The sequence below is a fragment of the Microplitis mediator genome, chromosome 7 (genome assembly GCF_029852145.1).
Source record: "Microplitis mediator isolate UGA2020A chromosome 7, iyMicMedi2.1, whole genome shotgun sequence".
NCBI lineage: Eukaryota > Metazoa > Arthropoda > Insecta > Hymenoptera > Braconidae > Microplitis > Microplitis mediator.
The window spans coordinates 9503016-9521176 of NC_079975.1; the positions used below are offsets into that span (position 1 = coordinate 9503016).

Consider the following 18161-nt stretch of genomic DNA (forward strand, 5'->3'; position numbering starts at 1 on the left):
TTATTTTATTAATATATTAATATATATTTTATATATTTTTATTTAACTTATTTCAGTCCGGCCGCAAGTCCAATGATACATTCGAAGACGCGTCCACGGACTTCTCTACCACGCGATGTACTCGAAGAATCAATACCGGAAACCGGAAACACGAGCATACAAACAACACGAGGGGCATGGGGATCGAGGCCAATGAGTGCAGGACCGTTTCATCGCCCGAATTTACCAGAAGTAAACGTAACTCGCGTGCTCGCGGATACTCATCTAGCTCCGGATGATCCAGCGGTTCCACTGATTGCTGCTATTCGAAAAGAATTAGAAAAATTTACCCCAGATAAAATTTAGATTCATTTAATTGTGGATAATCATAGTTAATATTAATTAGGTTTTAAGTCTCAACACCTTTAATTTTTTTAGTTTTAATTTTTCATTTCATTTACTTCGATCATTACGTACTTGAATATTTTTATTTTCTCAGACATGTAAAATTTCAGCATATTTTTTTTTAAATTTAATATATCTATTAAAATATTTTTTGTTTTAATTAAAAAATAATTTTTACAAAAATTTTTAACATTTAACTCATTTTTAATTTATTAAAGTGCATGAAATATTTAATTTTGAAAGAAACAAGATGTTGAGACTCTAAAGATAAATATTTTATCAACTCACCCATCTAGATAAATTTATTTATGAACTAGTCTTATTTATTCATTTATGAATTTTTTATAACTACACTGTAAAAAATCGCTAATGTATTCTGAGTGATTACGCATTTTATTTAAATTCGAATTCACTCCGTCACTCGGAGTTCCGGAGTTTTGAAAAAAAAATCACTCTGCACACGGAGTAAATAGGGAGTTGCTTTTTTCAACGCAGTGATGTATAGATTTTACTTAAATCCGCATTCACTCCGATTCGGAGTTTTAATATTAAGAGGGATCTGAAATTTTTTCTCTACACGCAAAAAAATAAATAATACTCTCTAAAAATGAATCAGTGAAATTCACTCCAAATTAGTGAATATTCACTGGGAACCAGCTATAAGTATACCACTGGTTGAATTAGTGGTATACTTATAGCTGTAGGAATAGTGACTATCCACTGATTCACGAGAATTTCACTAATTCATTTTTAGAGAGTAAATTTTATTCGGATTTTCACTGATTTTTATTGTTTGAACAATAAACCCGCATCAAAGAAGGTAACCCGGGAAGAAATGATCAGACCTAATCAGACATGAAAAATGACCATGCCTGACCAGGTATGTTCATGTCTGTTTATGCTCATCCGGATAAAAAAATTATAGATAAAAAATGGCCCTATATAATTATATATAATTATGTATAACTATATAAAATTATATATAATTATTTCTATAAAAATTTAAAAGATTCGGGCGTGTGCAGGATTTGAACCGTGGAACTCGCGCTCGAAAGTTTAACCCGCTACCCGCTGACCTAAGAGATTGACTTTAAAAATGAGTTTCGTATGAAGTTGAAGTAATAAAAATCTTATACGTGATAGATTTTTAGTCAACAAAATTTTATATCTAATTTGTTAATTATTGATTTACAGTTATATGAAATTATATATAAGTTATATATAATTATAACTGCGTTAGCTATATATAATTAAAACTAAGTGAGTTATATTTAATCATAACTAAGATTTTAAATTTAATCCCATATATCAGGCTGGATCAGACATGATCAGGCATGGACAGGCATGATCAGGTCTGATCATTTTTTCCTGGGAATTTATAAATAATATAGTATTGAAAGCGAAAAAGTATAAGAATGATTCTCTTCAATATATCGACATGAAAAAAAAAATAGCTACTCTTGGTCTTTAAATTTTATTGTTTAAAATGACAAAATACGTCATCTTGCCATGTAGGTATAGTCGCATCAGTAATACTTTAGGTTAATTCTTTCACATACATTGGAAGCCCACAAACACAAGTAAAATCTTATTGTTTCAAACTATAAAAACTGAAGCGCTTAAGATATACTTTCTACAATTTGAAGAACGTAATAATTATTTAACGTTATATATAAAACCAATTACTCGACATTGAAAATTTTATTTATCATACTCAATGCTTTTTTTACTTTTTTTACTCTAAACTTCAATGTTCTAAACAGCGAATGTTTAGTAAGCTGAAACGTTTAATTATTATAATTTCATTTTTTTATCTACCAAACAGTAATTTCTATCACTTGTAACATGAATTATTTACACATAAACTTTAAATTTCAATATTTAAATTAAGATTATTATAATTTATTCTATAAAACCACGAAATTCCTGTTCGAAATGATATTAAATTGTGACCACATTCTAAATTTTTAGCTATCAATCATTGATTTTTTTGCATATATCACAATCAAGTTTACGTTTTTCTCTTAAAAAAATGAATATTTTTTAAAAATGAAACCGTAGATGCTAAATTATACTTATGCATCGAGCCTCGTTCTTAATTTTGTGTTTAGAAATTTCGTTCGAAAGAAAAGCCTGGACAAAAATTATATAAACTCCTAGGAAGTGAATTTTACTCCAAGGGGATTAAATAAATATGTAGTCATCCGCTCCATATTCACTCCGTATTTAATCCGCGTTCACTCCGCAAATTTTTTTTACAGTGTATCGTTAACAGAATAAAATAAGTCGAAAAATTACCAATTCATAAAACATGTAACATTAATTATCAACAGTATTCTACTAAATATTATAGATACTTTAATTGTTATGTATATATTTATATATTTCGTTAAAAAAATAATTATAATTTTTAGTATGAATTATTTCACGCTTGTACTGAATTGTGTTAAAAAAGTAGTCAATGATATCATTAATCCGTCCTATAATATATTTACTATAAATTTTTTATGGTACAAACTGACAGAAAGAAAATAACAAATTTTGAAAATTTATATTCATCAAAATTTATACGGTACAATAAAAATAAAAAAAAACTATACAAACATGTATATATATATATTTATATAAATGTGTAAATTTATTTAATGCAAAATTTATGATGTCGAGGCCGTCCTATTTTTTATTTTCTCTAGGGAAAAATAAGAGACAGTATGATGGTAGTAAAGAAGAAGAGAAGTTGGCTCCGTTTACAGATTGAAATTATTTTTGGAGTTGCTCGGAGCTTCTATAGTTCGTCTAAATCTGTATTGACCAATCGTTGTAGTTTATAATGCTGATCACGTGGCATATCATGTCAAAGATTCAAGAGATTCTAGGGCCGTGAAAAAATAATCTTTAGTGCATTACAGTCTGCTGCTTAACTTTCAGTAGACTAGTCACATACCCAACTTATTTATTTTCCGCTCCAGGTAAGAATATTTTCTTCGTGGATACTGGAGATTATTTATATATTTATTTTAATAACAATGTTTTTAGAAATTATAATATAAGTTTCCAAAAAATTAAAAAAAAATATATATTATTTAAATAATTATTGTGTTCAATGAGTAATTTAATTACTCATTAATTGGTTTTATTTTTCTTCATCCACTTTATCTCAATTAAGTTACAGTGTTTGTCGTGATTAACTCGATGAGTAATTTTTTAAAAAATAAAATATAATAAAAAATTTAAGTGATTATTATTTAATTAAAGTTTTATAAATAAGTGATGAGATGTGATTCATTATTTAAGATAATTCCCAGCATACATGGATTAAAAAAATTTCAACAATTATTTTTATTACATATTTATTTATTAATAATGTAACAATTTTTTAAAAATATTTTGCTAATTTATATTCCCGGGAAAGAAAGTTTAGATCAAACTTTATGTATGAATAGGTATGAACAGATCTGTTCAGATCAAAGTAGATCTAGGCTGATGTAAATTTCTGCTTAAAAATCAGCGTGTCTAGATCTGCACAGGTCTAATTTGATCTGGGCAGATATAGACAAAATGCAGATCTAAACTTTATTTCTCGGGTTATCATTTGAAAAATTTAAAAGGCTGATGATCTCAGATACTGAGCCAATAAGTGAATCATTAGGACTATATTATTTAATTAGTTATTCGTCGGCGTATATATTACAATAAGAAGTTTTTTTTTTTTTTTTTAAATAAATAATCAAATTTAAATTATTGGTTTTATATTTATTATAAAATGATGTCATTTAATTTTGAAAGATTTCATTCATCTCTGAAATATTTCTAGCGTTTCATTCATAAATCGGGTATTTTAGGCTCATGTAGGTGTAGAGTAATTTTATTTTAACACCATTAATAACACTTATACATTGTAAACAATTTTAAACTTTATTACTAACATACTTTTTTTATTTTTTAAATTTATTTTTATAAATGCACTAGACATTTATGTTTCATATTTATGAGACTGCAATTGAATTATTTAATAAAAATATACTACGTCTATATATATAACGCTAAAGTGAAATAGAGAGAGAGCGAGAGAGAGAGAGAGAGTAATATTTATAAATAAATTTGTTAGCCTGCATCTTTATTATGGGACATACTCTGACGTATGACGTGAGTCTTGCATAATTCTGGCTTGTCATATGTTGCGATTCATCTAAACTTGATGAATGATTTGACATTTTTAGGTTGATAAATTTTTTATGGAATAAATTATATTTATATGATGAAATGAAAATATTTTATTTACAGCAGATGTAAAAATAAAATATATATTAAGTTGAAAAAAAAAAGTGCAGTTGCAGTAAAGGAAATAATTTATAGTAATTTAAAAATAATTGGCTGGTTTAGAATTGTCAGGAACTGTTGCTGAGGTAATTAATTACTCCCCACGAGACTTATTAGAGCTTAAAGTCCCGTTTGTAACTTAGACAAACAGTAGCTACTAAACTTCAGTTAAGATAATTTTAGGGGTTGGAGAGCATACTTTGATTCTCACTTTGGTAAGAACATTCAAGTGTCTGAGGACACAAACTATCCACCGTCACTGACGTATGTTCAAACCTAAACTTTCGATCGCAAATTTATGTATATAGTTTAAAGTTGTCATTGTATAGATTTACATAATATACTGTTAATCTTTGATGATAATCAATGACATTTTTAAATCTGTGAACAAAAATGATAAATATTTGAGTAAAATAGATACTTTATTAGTACCAATGAGATATAGACAGAAAAAGAGATAGAGAAAGATCGACTAGGTCGTTGCGACCAAATTTGGATCGTAGTCGAAGCTTACATACTTTGTGGTGGGGACCTACTACTTGGTCTATATTTGAACACCGGAAACTCTATATTGGTTTTGCTAAATTAAATGCATAAGTGTACTTAAATTAATGTTTTTTATTTATTTCAGGAATTTGAGCAAAATCAAGAGTCTTTGCCATGGCTGATGATGAGGTTTGGTATGTACTCAATTATTTTCATAATATTTTACATATTTATACACTGTAAAAAATTTTTCGTGTGAAAATGGTCCCCGAAGACTTTGCACGGTTAACTCGGCGTGACTGACGGTGTTAAATTTTTCCGGTGTGAAACATCAAGCGGTGTACTTTTAACAGGGTGTGAGTGTTATCTTTCATACTGATTGACGTTATTAGTTCAAAACTCAAACATTGTTTGATCACATGACATGTAGTTAAAAATGACTCAATAACTGTTTTTGATATTAAAATTAATCAATTTAACACTAACTTTAAAAATAAACTTTTTACTCCCCATGCGGAATGATTTTTTCTCAAACTCCGAAACTTCGATTCACTTTTGCTTTTTTACAGTATATATAATTCGTATTTTAAAAAACTTGTTCTCATACAATATGGGAACTCACGGAGCTTCGATAGAGCTCTGTCTAAGCTCCATGTAGGAGCCATTCCTATGAATTATTGTAAATACTACCGTGCATTATTCTTTGAGTACTTATCTATTCTTTTAAAATGAATCAGTAAAAAGTTCTGCGAATCAGTCCTACACTGTAAAAAATCACCGGGGTAAGTCCAAGCGGTGTAGGTGTTAAAATCGGCGGTGTTAAATTTCAACACCGAAAGCGGTGTGAAAATAACGCCGCCGCCGGTGTAGATATTCTTTACCGGTGTTAAAATATTTTATTTTGAGAATATTTTTACTTACTCGATCACTATACTTGTTAGTAAATGATATTTTTTATTAATTTTCATAAAGAACTGACATTTTTTGTGTTTTATAATCTTTAAAGTTAATACTCCAAGCGGACGCAGTTTATCCCGCTCTTACACCGCACTGAGAAAAGAATTTATCAAATACTAATAAAATTTATCAATATTTGATAAACAGCTTACTTAGATTGTTCCCAAGTCGGTCATTATCAAATATTAAAACAGTTTATTAAATATTAATAAACCGCTTATTAAAGATTAGTAAATGTGTTTATTAAATATTAATAAATAGTTTATCAATTATTGATCGGTGGTTTATCAAATATTAATAAATACAGACTGATATAGTTTACGTTTCTACATATCTTATATACTATCGTGATATGTAAGCAGTTTGTTTAGTTAATATAGGTTAGGTCGAATTTAGCAAGCCCCACTCTTTTAATCATTTTTCTATAACACTTTATTTAATTTTTTTTTTTATTATTTCAACAAGCATAAAAACAATTTGTTAGTTGTAACGCATGTATAAGGCAATATGTTAGGTTAGAGGGTACAACGCCACCACACTCATTAATACTATATACAAATCTCACATATCAATAGTTGATAAAAGTTTATTAAATATTAATAAATTCCTACTAAATATTGATCAGCGACCTATCAAATGTTAATATCAATTTATTAATATTTAGTCGATGGAAGGATCGATATTTGATATGTGTAGGATAGTATTTAATAAATACAGTTGAATATTTGATAAATCAATTTATCAAACATTAGTAAATTTTTCTCTCAGTGCGGTATTACTCCGCTTTTACACCGGTATTTTTAACACCGGTGAATTACTCCTCCTACACCGGTGTAATTTCATTTTTACACCGGGCGGAGTTAAAATGAGTCCATTTTTAACACCGCTCTTTTTACAATGTAAGTATATCACTGATTGAATTAGTGATATACTTGGGACTACTCTTGCAGTAAATATTCACTGATTGGAGTACTTTTCACTGATTAATTTTAAGAGATAATATACTTGAATACTACATTCCTTTAAATTTTCGAGTTATAAACTCGCAAAAATTTTAATCTTAATGTATGTTATACTGTAAAAATTTTTTACTCCGCGGTGTGGTGTGAATGATTTGGCGTTAAAATTTTCAAGACTGCCAGTGTGAAAGTTACACGACGCACGGTGTTAAATTTTAGACCGTGTAAATTAGAAAGTTCACACCACCAATGGTGTAAATCTTAAGCTATTTATTCAAAACTCTCGATTACTTCGACACTAGACACTTTATTTTTATTTTATAATAATCTACATCAATAATAATGATGATATACTAGTGCTGCAACCTTTATATTATTTGACAATTTTTTTAACTACAGATTATATTATCGGACAATATTTGAGCTAATAACACCGAACAGTCTGAAAGAAAAAACTCATACAGTGTTAAAAGTACGCGGCTTGATATTTCACACCGTCAATACACACAGAGCAGACCGTGTAAAATCCTCGGGGACCATTTTCACACCAAAAATTCTTTACAGTGTCTTTTGTGAAATTTCAATTACTGTTCTTAAATTTTAAATGAATCAGTTAATTTTAAATAATATTAATTCTATAGAAAAGTTATTATTTAAATCCGAATTCACTCCGATTGGAAACTTTAGTATTAAAATAAACTTCCTATTGGAGTAAATTTCACTCCGAGTAGATTAAATAAATAAACAGTCATCCGCTCTGGGTTAAATCCGCGTTCACTCCGAAATTTTTTTACACAGTAATTATTTTGTAGAATAGAGAAATTTAATGTCAATGCTTTAATAAACTCACAATATCGCTCAGAACAACTTGAGATTTAAAATAAAAAACATTAGTTCTATACTTTATTAAATTATAATTTAACTCCATATTTTAATTAATAACCCTGATTAAAAACTCCGATTGAAACCGCTGAATTCCGATTGAAATCCGATAGACTTTCAATCGGAATTCATTGGTTTCAATCGGAGTTTTTAATCAGAGTAACATAGAACATGAATTTTTAAATAGTCACACTGCATTTTCATTAACGATTATGCTTTTTTTTTTCATACAAAAAAAACGATATCACACTGAGAAAAAAAAATACTGTTTTCCAAACAAGAATTTCTTGGTTCAAGAAATCCGTTCAAAATATTTATTTTATTCTTATTAATGATCAATTTTTTGAGAAAAGAGCATCAAATTTATTTTTGTTATTCTATGAATTTGATATTATATTATGAGTAAACAAAAGAATATCTTTACTTGAATTAAATAAAAATTATTTCCTTCAATTCTACGAATTCTTGAGACAAAATTATATATTCTTGAAAATTATCAAGAATATATGTTCTTGTATCAAGTAAATCTTCTTAATAAAAGTATTTTTTTTTCTCAGTGCAATGTAATATTAATGAATTTGATTGAATATTAATGACAATTATCCTAGAAAATAAAAATAAAATTTTGACTATTCAAACGATGTAAATTTTAATTATTTATTCATTATTATTTTTCATGTGAAATCTAAAATTTATTCCTGATTGTCGACATCAACAAACAAAAATTTAATGAAACTATTTATCATCATTACCATCATCATCATGATCAATGTTGTTCTATGTGCAGTATAAACAATTATTTAAGAGGTATGTTTATTTTTGTTATCTTTATGATGTTTATTTTCTCAAGCAATGTTAATAAGAAAAAAAAAAATTGTACAATGTAATCAAAATTAATCGTAAATTAAACAGTACATAAAAGTATCTAAACATACTTTGAAATCTTATAAGACAGTGATTAAATTAAGCACAGTGGTTTTATGTATATATTTTATTTATATTGAGCAATTATTTAGTAGCCGGAATTACAATTTTCTATGAGGCGAACCAGACTAAATATCTCATCAGTAATGCTCTTTTAAACTCTATCCCGGCAATGGACGCATTTAGACCTGCTTAATGCGAAACCACGTAGACGAATCTTCTTTTGTATCTTTAGCATTACACTGAGAACGTAATCAATTGCCCGTCAGCTTTATTTAGTTCGTTTTTATTTTGTTGATCCCTTTCTCATCAATTTAATTACTTACATAGTAAATTCTTTAATGAAATTAATTGAATGTTCAATTAAAAATTGTACAATTTTTTTTTTTTTTAACAAAAATAGTATCTTATGCATCTTGTAGAATCGGTATTATACTCGAGTGTTACCAAGACACGAGAATATAATATCCGATGTCCCTAGATGTATGCAACAGTTTATGTACTGAATGTACGAAGAAAAATGCCGTTAAAAGTCTAAAGTCAATAAAAAAAAACCTGGAAAACGGTTGACCCTGTGGGGCAACCCCAAATCCTCTTGTTGTTTTCGAGCTCTTTGAGTTCAAGAACGTTACTATTCGTAAATTTTTAAGCTCAAAAAACGGTTGGACTAAAAGAAAGTATATTTCACTGAAAAAGCTAATTCTTGTTCCATGATATCTTCGAAATAAATTAACCGATTTGCACGTTTTTTTGGGTAATGGATAGGGCTTCTTGAGATTCAGCTTTGATTAAACTTTGAAACAAATCGGTACACGGAAAATAAAAATTCTCGACTGAAGGTGAATATTCTTGATTCAAGAAAATTTTTTTGGAGACCTAAATTTTCTCAGATAAAGTAGAAATCTTCTCCGACCAAGACAAATTCTCTTAGCTCAAAAAAATCTTGACTTGGTTCCCGAAAACGTTCGTTTTCCAAAATATTTTCTTGACTCAAGATAACTTTATTTTCTGTGTAGCATGAATTTCGAGTTCAGTTATACAGTTGAAAAATTTGTGTTAAATTTAACACATATCACACGTCACAAACAGTCAATTCAATTTTTTGTGTTAATTTAACACATTATACTTGTGTCAAACAATAACACAGATTTAAAATTTGTTGAAATCAGATAACACATTCAACTTTAATTAAATTGACAATTGATGGTGTCAAATAATTGACACAAAATAGTTAACCATTGAATTTTTATGCACAAGAATACAAAATTTTCAACTGTGTATGCAACAAAAACCATAAATTTTTTTTTTTTTGTAATTTTTATTTATTGAATAATTTGGAAACTGTTTCCCGGATCTACTTTAAAATCCATTCAGTTCTACTCTCTACACATGAATAAGTGAAAATAAGTGAATATTCACCAATTCAGAGTGCAAATCGAACCACACGGAAAAAAAAATATTGCGCTTATCGCTCACCAACGGAGAGCGACAGTTGTATCGTGATTAGTACTAAATTGTTACTTGATTTTCACGATATATATATCAATATGAATGAAACACTAGATACTTATTATAATGATCCTACGGATTGTGAATATACTTAAATGTATAGTGATCGTCAGTTAACGTATCCATATCCTACCAAAACGGATCGTGATTATCGCGATCTACTTCTCAAGCGCCATCACTCATAACCAAATTTTTTATTTATAAGATTATTAATTATTTAAAGCGCACACAATGACGATAAAAAAATACGAATTATATATTTAATATGCAAGAATTTCTTATTTTTTGTCGATTAATTTTTTAATTTATCTTTGAAAAAAAAAAAGACTGTGAAATTTACATCAATTAATTACCCATATTCTATTACTTTACATTTCTTAATATTAAATAATAATTTTTTATTGCACCTATTAGAATTATTAGCATGTAATTATTAATTCCAACTAAAAATAAAATTGTAATGAAGTTAAAGTTGAAAATTTATCTATTTTAACCTCAAATTTTTTATGGCTATTTGCCAACAGAACGGATCGCTACTATAGCAAAACGATCTTATGATTTCGGGATCCGCCGGAATCGCGATAATCACGATCTGATAGATCAAGACTTTCCGTATACAAAGTATAACCAACCGAGGAGAGTGAATATCACAATACCGTTGAGTGGTGAGCGCAATATTTTTTTCTCCGTGCACTAATTCCAAAAAGTGGTTCGATTGGCACTCTGAATTAGTGAATATTCACGTATTTCACTAATTCATGTTCAGAGAGTAAGTCTTGATGAGCCCTCGATAAAAGCTCGATTTTTTAAAATTGGACTTCGATTAATAACTTTTCTTTCTTTGAAAATTCACAATTTTCATAGCAGTAAGTTAAAAACGTCAACTTTGGTGTTATGTCATACCGATTAATAGAGACATGTAAGATTATAAAATTTAGCTGACGTTGCCTTGATCTACACATTCGTGTGCTGATTAATTGAATGTGCATGTGTAGTCTAGAGATTTTCGTCATGGTAATAAGGCAGCTAAATTCAAAGTGACGTCATAAAAGAGGGAGTTAATAGATTCGTTAGTGGCTTGAATTATTGAGTAGAGATATACTCTGCTCATTTCACTAAATTTTCATGATTTAATTTACAAAGTAGTGATTTAATATATATGAACCTTTCGTCCGTCGCGCTATGAGAGAATCCCCACCTTTTTTTTTTTAATACTAATAATTTTTGGAAAATTAATCATTATTTTTTTCAACCGATTCGGCAATTCGTGTATTACGGGGGGGAGGTCAGGGTCTGAAGCGTAAAAAAAAACACTTTTTTGCGAGTTTTTTTCAGCTATATGGATAAAGTAAATTGATTTAAACCTTTTGTACATTGCTAAGTGTAATTTCAATAACACTCCCTAGAATGTTAACGTGAAAATATCCACAAACAAGCCGGTGTCAATCTTTCCCAAGAACGCTTTTGAAAAAACACGATTTGCGGTGATCACTATATCGCAGCTAAAAATTATCTGAAGTCGAGTACGTTTAAAATTTAGTTTAAGTATCATCAAACCCTTCCCCCTAACGATCTCTCATAATTTTTTTTTTCATTTCTAAATTTTTGGTGATCATGTAAAGTGAAAAGTGCTATTTTTCATAAAAAATTCCGCCATTTTGGGGGTAGGAATCCCTCAATGTAAAAAAAAAATCTCAAACTCAACGTTGGGGGGAGGTATTTTATATGTAGAAAGTGTGTACCAAGTTTGAAATAAATCGGTCATGTAGTTTTCAAATGGCAGTGATCACGGATTTTGAAAAAGTATAGTTTCGAGAAAAATGCGTTTGAAATTTTAGAAGAATAAAGTGAAAAAATTGTTTTTTTTTTTTCAACTTAGGGGAGGGTGAGGCAAGGGTTGCTCTGATTGACTTGAAATTTTGGGATTATATTCTTGAAATGTTTAACTATAAGAAAAGACGAACAAAAAAAAATCGATTTTTCAAAAGTGTGAGACCCTGAAGTGCAACTGATTTCGTAAGTACAATTTGATGTGCAAAGTTGCCATATCTATAAAAAATAAACAAATTTAGTAGATATTTAATTTCAAAAAATTTAAATAGAAAATTATTAATGTGATGTAAATTAGTGAAACTTCGAAATCGAGGTAGCAACATTTCTCTAAAATTAACATTGCAGCGATTCCCTCACCGTGCGACTAACGACGTTCGGCAAAAGATACGCGACGGACGAAAAGTTAAATCGTACTTTCGACCAATCAGCAAAGATTGTATTTTAATATAAAATTTTATGGTTGACTTTAGCCAGTTAGCGGCGTATTCTTTGGGCATGAGTTACATAAAAAAAAAGTTTTGTCTAAATTTTTTATTAATGAAAAATATCTTTTTTTTTATTACAGGAACGAAAACAACGGGGAAATATATCACCGATCGGCTGTAGCCTCACCTCGATAATGAAAACAAGTGAAATTTTCAAAATAATTTATGTTCTAATAAATTATTTTTGAACGGTATCAAGACTAAATAAAAATATAATTATAAAATCAATAAATTAACAAAAAATATTTATTATTTTTTAAAAACAATTTTTTGATAGAATCTTAAAAATTTTATCGATGAAAATGTCGTTACTACTCGTAGTTATTTTTATTTTATCTCCAATATTTGTCGGAATTTTTTTTTCAATTATAAAAAAAATATTTTGGGAAAAAAAATCTTGAGTGAGGAATTACAGTCGATTTTTTTGTCGTTGGTGAATGGAAAAAAAAAATATGTCAAACGAGAGTTTAAAGTGTTTTTCACACTGACAATGTAGGAAAAGAAGAAGAAGCAGGCGGAGACGGAGCGGAAGAGGGCGGAGGTCCGCGCTCGTCTAGAAGAGGCTTCCAAGGCGAAAAAAGCAAAGAAGGGTTTCATGACCCCTGACAGAAAAAAGAAACTAAGGGTACGTGTCTATGTTTCTTTTTTATCTGATTATTTTTTATTCTTTTATTAAAATTATTATACGTAAAAATTATATAAAGAATAAAAAAATAATAAATCGCAGTATATTATTATGTAAATAATACTGAATAAATTTACTTTTTATAGTTGCTGTTACGTAAAAAAGCTGCGGAAGAGCTAAAGAAAGAACAGGAACGCAAAGCTGCGGAAAGAAGACGGATTATTGAAGAACGATGTGGTCAACCAAAAGATATTGAAAACGTCAGTGAAGGTAACGGACTTATTATATTTATTTATTTTAATTTAGTTATGAATATTCTCTGCATATATTATTAGAAAAAAACCCAACAATCCTACACGGGAAAAAAACCACACGGAGAAAAAACATTTTAGTTTTTACTACGTATTGTAATTATTATAAATGTATAGTTTTTAACTGTCACTAATGCGTTAATAATATTTACAGTACTGTCGTATAGTTGTTTTTAATTCTTTTCAAGGTAGAACAGGTTTCCATTCAAATAGTAAGAATTACCATGCGGCAAAGGAGAGTCTACTATATATATTTATAAATAAATTTTTATAAAATTAATAGTACACGGAAAGAAAAACATGGGAATTTTTCCAATTTTACTTAGGAGAAATTCCCTTGTTGACATGGCAAATTTTACTTTATCAACATGGGAAATTTTACTAGAGAAAAATGGGAATATAACCATATTTTATAGGAATTTTACCAATATATTATAGGAATATCTTCCATGTTGCTATTGGAAAAATTTCCATGTAGACATGGAAAAATTCCTCTGTTAACATTGCTAAAATTCCTTAATTGACATGGGTATTTTTACCATGTCAACATAGGAATTTTTCCCATGTTTCCGGAGTAATTTCTTCTATATTGACATGGGAATTTTCCCCATGTTGACAAGGAAAAAATTCCTTTGTTAACATAGTAAATATTCCCATGGAAACATAGTATAAATATCCATGTTGGCATGGGAAAAATTTCCATGTCAACATAGGAAAAATTGCTATGTTGCATGGAAAAAATCTACAAGAAGCTAAAATCACTAAAATACCAAATATTTTGGTCATTTGTATCATTTAGGCTTTAAAGCGATAAAATAGGGATGTGTGAAGGTTTTTAGATTTACGAAAATAGAATTTTAAAGTTTCCGAAAAAATTTTGTGTAATTTAAATAAAATTTTTTTGTAGCACCTACGAATGAACAAATGTTTTTATAAATTCGATTAATATAAACGAGTACGTAAAAATCAATTAGGGGAGCCTGGGGCACGAAAGCCTCCTTAAGCCGGTTTTTTCTTTTTGTGGCTTTTAACTATCAAATTCATGTATTTTTCGTCTATTTCGGAAGAATCAATTAAAATTTTGTAAAAAATCGAAAAGAAATTTTTTTTTTTCTGGGGCACGAAGTTCCCCCCCCCCCCCCCAAAAAAAATTATAAGAAATAATTTTTTTTTTTAATTTTCCGTCAAGTTATGACCTCTATAATGATTTCATCATATTTTAGGCCAATATGTGATATGTGGGGTAAAATAGACCACTAAAAAAGAAAATTGTAACGAAAAAATTAACTTGACGGAAAAAAAAAAATTTTTTCGTCACAATTTTTTTTTTTCGAGTGGTCCATTTTGCCCCACATATTACATATTGACCTGAAATATAATAAAAACATTGTAGAGGTCATAACTTGACGGAAAACGAAAAAAAATTTTTACCTAATTTTTGAGGGGGGCCTTCGTACCCCAGGGGGACCTTTGTGCCCCAGGCTCCCCTACATCGTGTTTCCGACAGTATATAATCATCAATTCAATTGAATTATTTTGATTTACTTCATAAATTACGTAAAAAAAACATCAGTTTACAAATATTTCTCTTTTATATACATGGGAATTTCTACTTTGTTAACATGGGAATTTTTCCCACCTTAACATAGGAAATTTTCCCATGTTGACATTGGAGAATTTCCCATGGCATTAGAGGAATTCCAACAATGTTAATATAGGAATTTTTTCAATGTTGATATGGGAATTGTTCCTATATTACATAGTTATTTTTCCAATGTTGACATAGGAAAATTTACCTTGTCAATATAGGAATAATTCCAATGTAACAAAGCAAAATTTACCATGTGACATTGTTACAATTCACATGTTGACATGGTAAAATTTACAATGCCAACAAAGGCATTTTCCCCAAGTAAAATTGGGAAAATTCCCATTTTTTTCTTTCCGTGTAATAGTGATTACGTTACAATAGTGAATATTCCAATTATTTCTTCTCGGTGCAGTCATATTTTCTCTCTTAGCCGAATAACTACTCCTATTAAAGACATAGGTCTCTATTCTCCATGACCGTAGTCAAACATCCGATGGTCACAGTAATTTGTGATATAATTGTTGACGATTTTACTATGATCATAGTAATTTTTACATGTATTTATTTCAATTGCCGACAGGTGGCCAACATGGTCCGGCACTACTAAAACATCATAGCATTCCAAACAAGAATAATTTCTCCGTGTATACTTTTTATTAGCAATAAGTGCCCTCTGGCGGTTTAGAATCACGGTGGAAACATGGTGGGTTTGTTTCATTTTACCACTGTAATTACGCGGTGTATCCACCGTGATTCCACGGTGGCTTTACCACCGAGTATACACGGTGTTTCCACTGTGATTACGCGGTGGATACACTGTGGAACCACGGTGGTGAAATGGCACAAAGCCACTGTGGAATCACAGTGGATACACTGTGTATACACGGTGGTAAAATGGAACAAACCCACCGTGTAACCACGGTGGATCTACTGTGTTTACACTTCCACAGTGTTTCCACCGTGATTTAAATCTGCGAGGGTGAGTATTTACTATACGAAATAGTGATTCTTACTAATTTGTTTTTGGAGAGTGTTACAGTAATAGTTCCTAAGTTTAACGTAAGCAATTTTATTATACCGGCAGAGGAATTATTACTATTCGTATAGTAATTATTACTATGTGTAACAGTAATTTTTACTATACTTTTATATTAAAAATTTGATTAATTTTTGATTTGATTTGACATAAAAAATTTTCACTGTATGCTGACATTAGAATCTTTCTTATGTGTAACTTAGTAACTTATACTTTGCGGACATAGTAAAAACTCTTATGTGGACATAGTAAATCTTACTATTTTTATATAGCGATTTTTACTATGCTCTAATAATGGGTATTATGGCAACATGGTAATTTTTTCTACATTATAAAAAAATTATGAAAAGGTATAATTTTTTTTGCATAGAATTTAACTAATTGTAATTTTGAGCAATAAAATGAACAATTGTTAACCAAAAGTACATTTGTAAAATAAATTACACATGCGATGAATAAAGTACTTTTGAAGTATTAAAATAAACGAGCCCAAAGTATTCATGATAGGCCACTCTTGCCAGTTTACGATTAATTTTTTTTATTAAGTTAATCATCCAATACATTAATGAGAACTTTACTTTTAAAAAATATTTCTATAGAATATATAATATACCATCGTTTCAATATATATTATTTCAATTATTCTAGAAAAACGTTGATTTAACGTCCGCTAAAGTTGATTCGTCAACTCAATATTTACTTTACTCTAGTAAAATAATTTTTTTTATCAAGTGTTCATTTTATACCACAAGCTTTTAATTACTTTGGAAACTCTATTCACCTTGAAAAAATATTTCTACATTTAAAATTTATTTTACAAAAAAAATTTATAGTTAAATATCAAGTTTGTTTTTTTTTTAATCTATAAGTTTATATAGATGCAAAAAGAAAATAAGTCAATAATTCCTTTTGTAATTTTATATATAAGAAATATTACTATATATAATATAGGAAAATTACGTGTTTTTTTTCCCGTGTATATCTGCCAATTTTATTATACTCAACAAGTCGTTATTTCCTTGGAATGATATTTCAAATAATCAACGGTCAGCAGTATGTGTACAGATGAGACGGATTATCCCTAGTAACTAAAGCAAAATGGGAGGGTTACTAATTGGATCGGTGAACAATTAGATAGGTGTTAGATTCTCGGTAATTTATTTCTGGGCAAAAAGTTAAACCCTTATGATTTAGTTCGTGCATTCAGACTTTTGATACTTATCTGTTATCCGCATGTATAGAGGAAAAAAAACTAAGAATATAAAGAACAGATTGACTATATTGAATTGGGTTCTCTGACATTTTTCAATTTCTTCCTTCAAATGCGTTATATAGTAAGGATAAGACGAGCGCTGTGGTGGAAAAAAGGGAGGGATTTGCGACTTAAAAAATAGTCAAAAAAATATAAGTTACATATGAAAGGTCGTATGGGCTGACATGTAATTTCTATCATATTAATAAAAATTGAAAAATGAAATTAATCATATTTTTACATTAATTACATCTTAACTACCTCAGCCATAATTATTAATTGGTACTTTTTTTTTTAAATTGAGTTATAACATATTAACATCGTAAAATGTGACTAAAAAAATTTCAGGTTTAAGACAATTTAAATTTATTCAAATAATACTATTTAGTTGCCTGAAATCAAAACTTTATTGTTATTTTTACACAGAAAAAACTTTCTTGAGTCAAGAAAATATTTTGAAAGAGAGAAGTTTTTGGGAGCCAAGTCAAGATTTTCTTGAGCCACGAAAACTTGTCTTGGTCAAAGGAGATTTCTACTTTATTATCGAGAAAATTAAGGCTTTCAAAAAAATTTTCTTGAATCAAAAATATTTACTTTCCGTTGAGGA

At 28.9% G+C, this 18161-nt stretch overlaps 1 protein-coding gene across 9 annotated transcripts in view; it reads left to right on the top strand.

Moving 5' to 3' along the window:
• Positions 1–18161, top strand: part of LOC130670721 (troponin I-like) — a 56886-nt gene that overhangs the window by 15603 nt on the left and 23122 nt on the right. For 6 of the 9 annotated variants that reach the window (XM_057474156.1, XM_057474160.1, XM_057474157.1 and 3 more), the window contains exons 1-4: positions 3239–3353; positions 5336–5379; positions 13236–13364; positions 13511–13634. In XM_057474156.1, the coding sequence (XP_057330139.1) occupies positions 5365–5379; positions 13236–13364; positions 13511–13634 (268 nt within the window). In that variant the 5' untranslated portion in view covers positions 3239–3353; positions 5336–5364. Of the gene's footprint in view, positions 1–56; positions 3354–5335; positions 5381–13235; positions 13365–13510; positions 13635–18161 lie in introns of those variants that run through there. The other 3 variants (XM_057474153.1, XM_057474151.1, XM_057474158.1) reach the window with 2 other exon arrangements.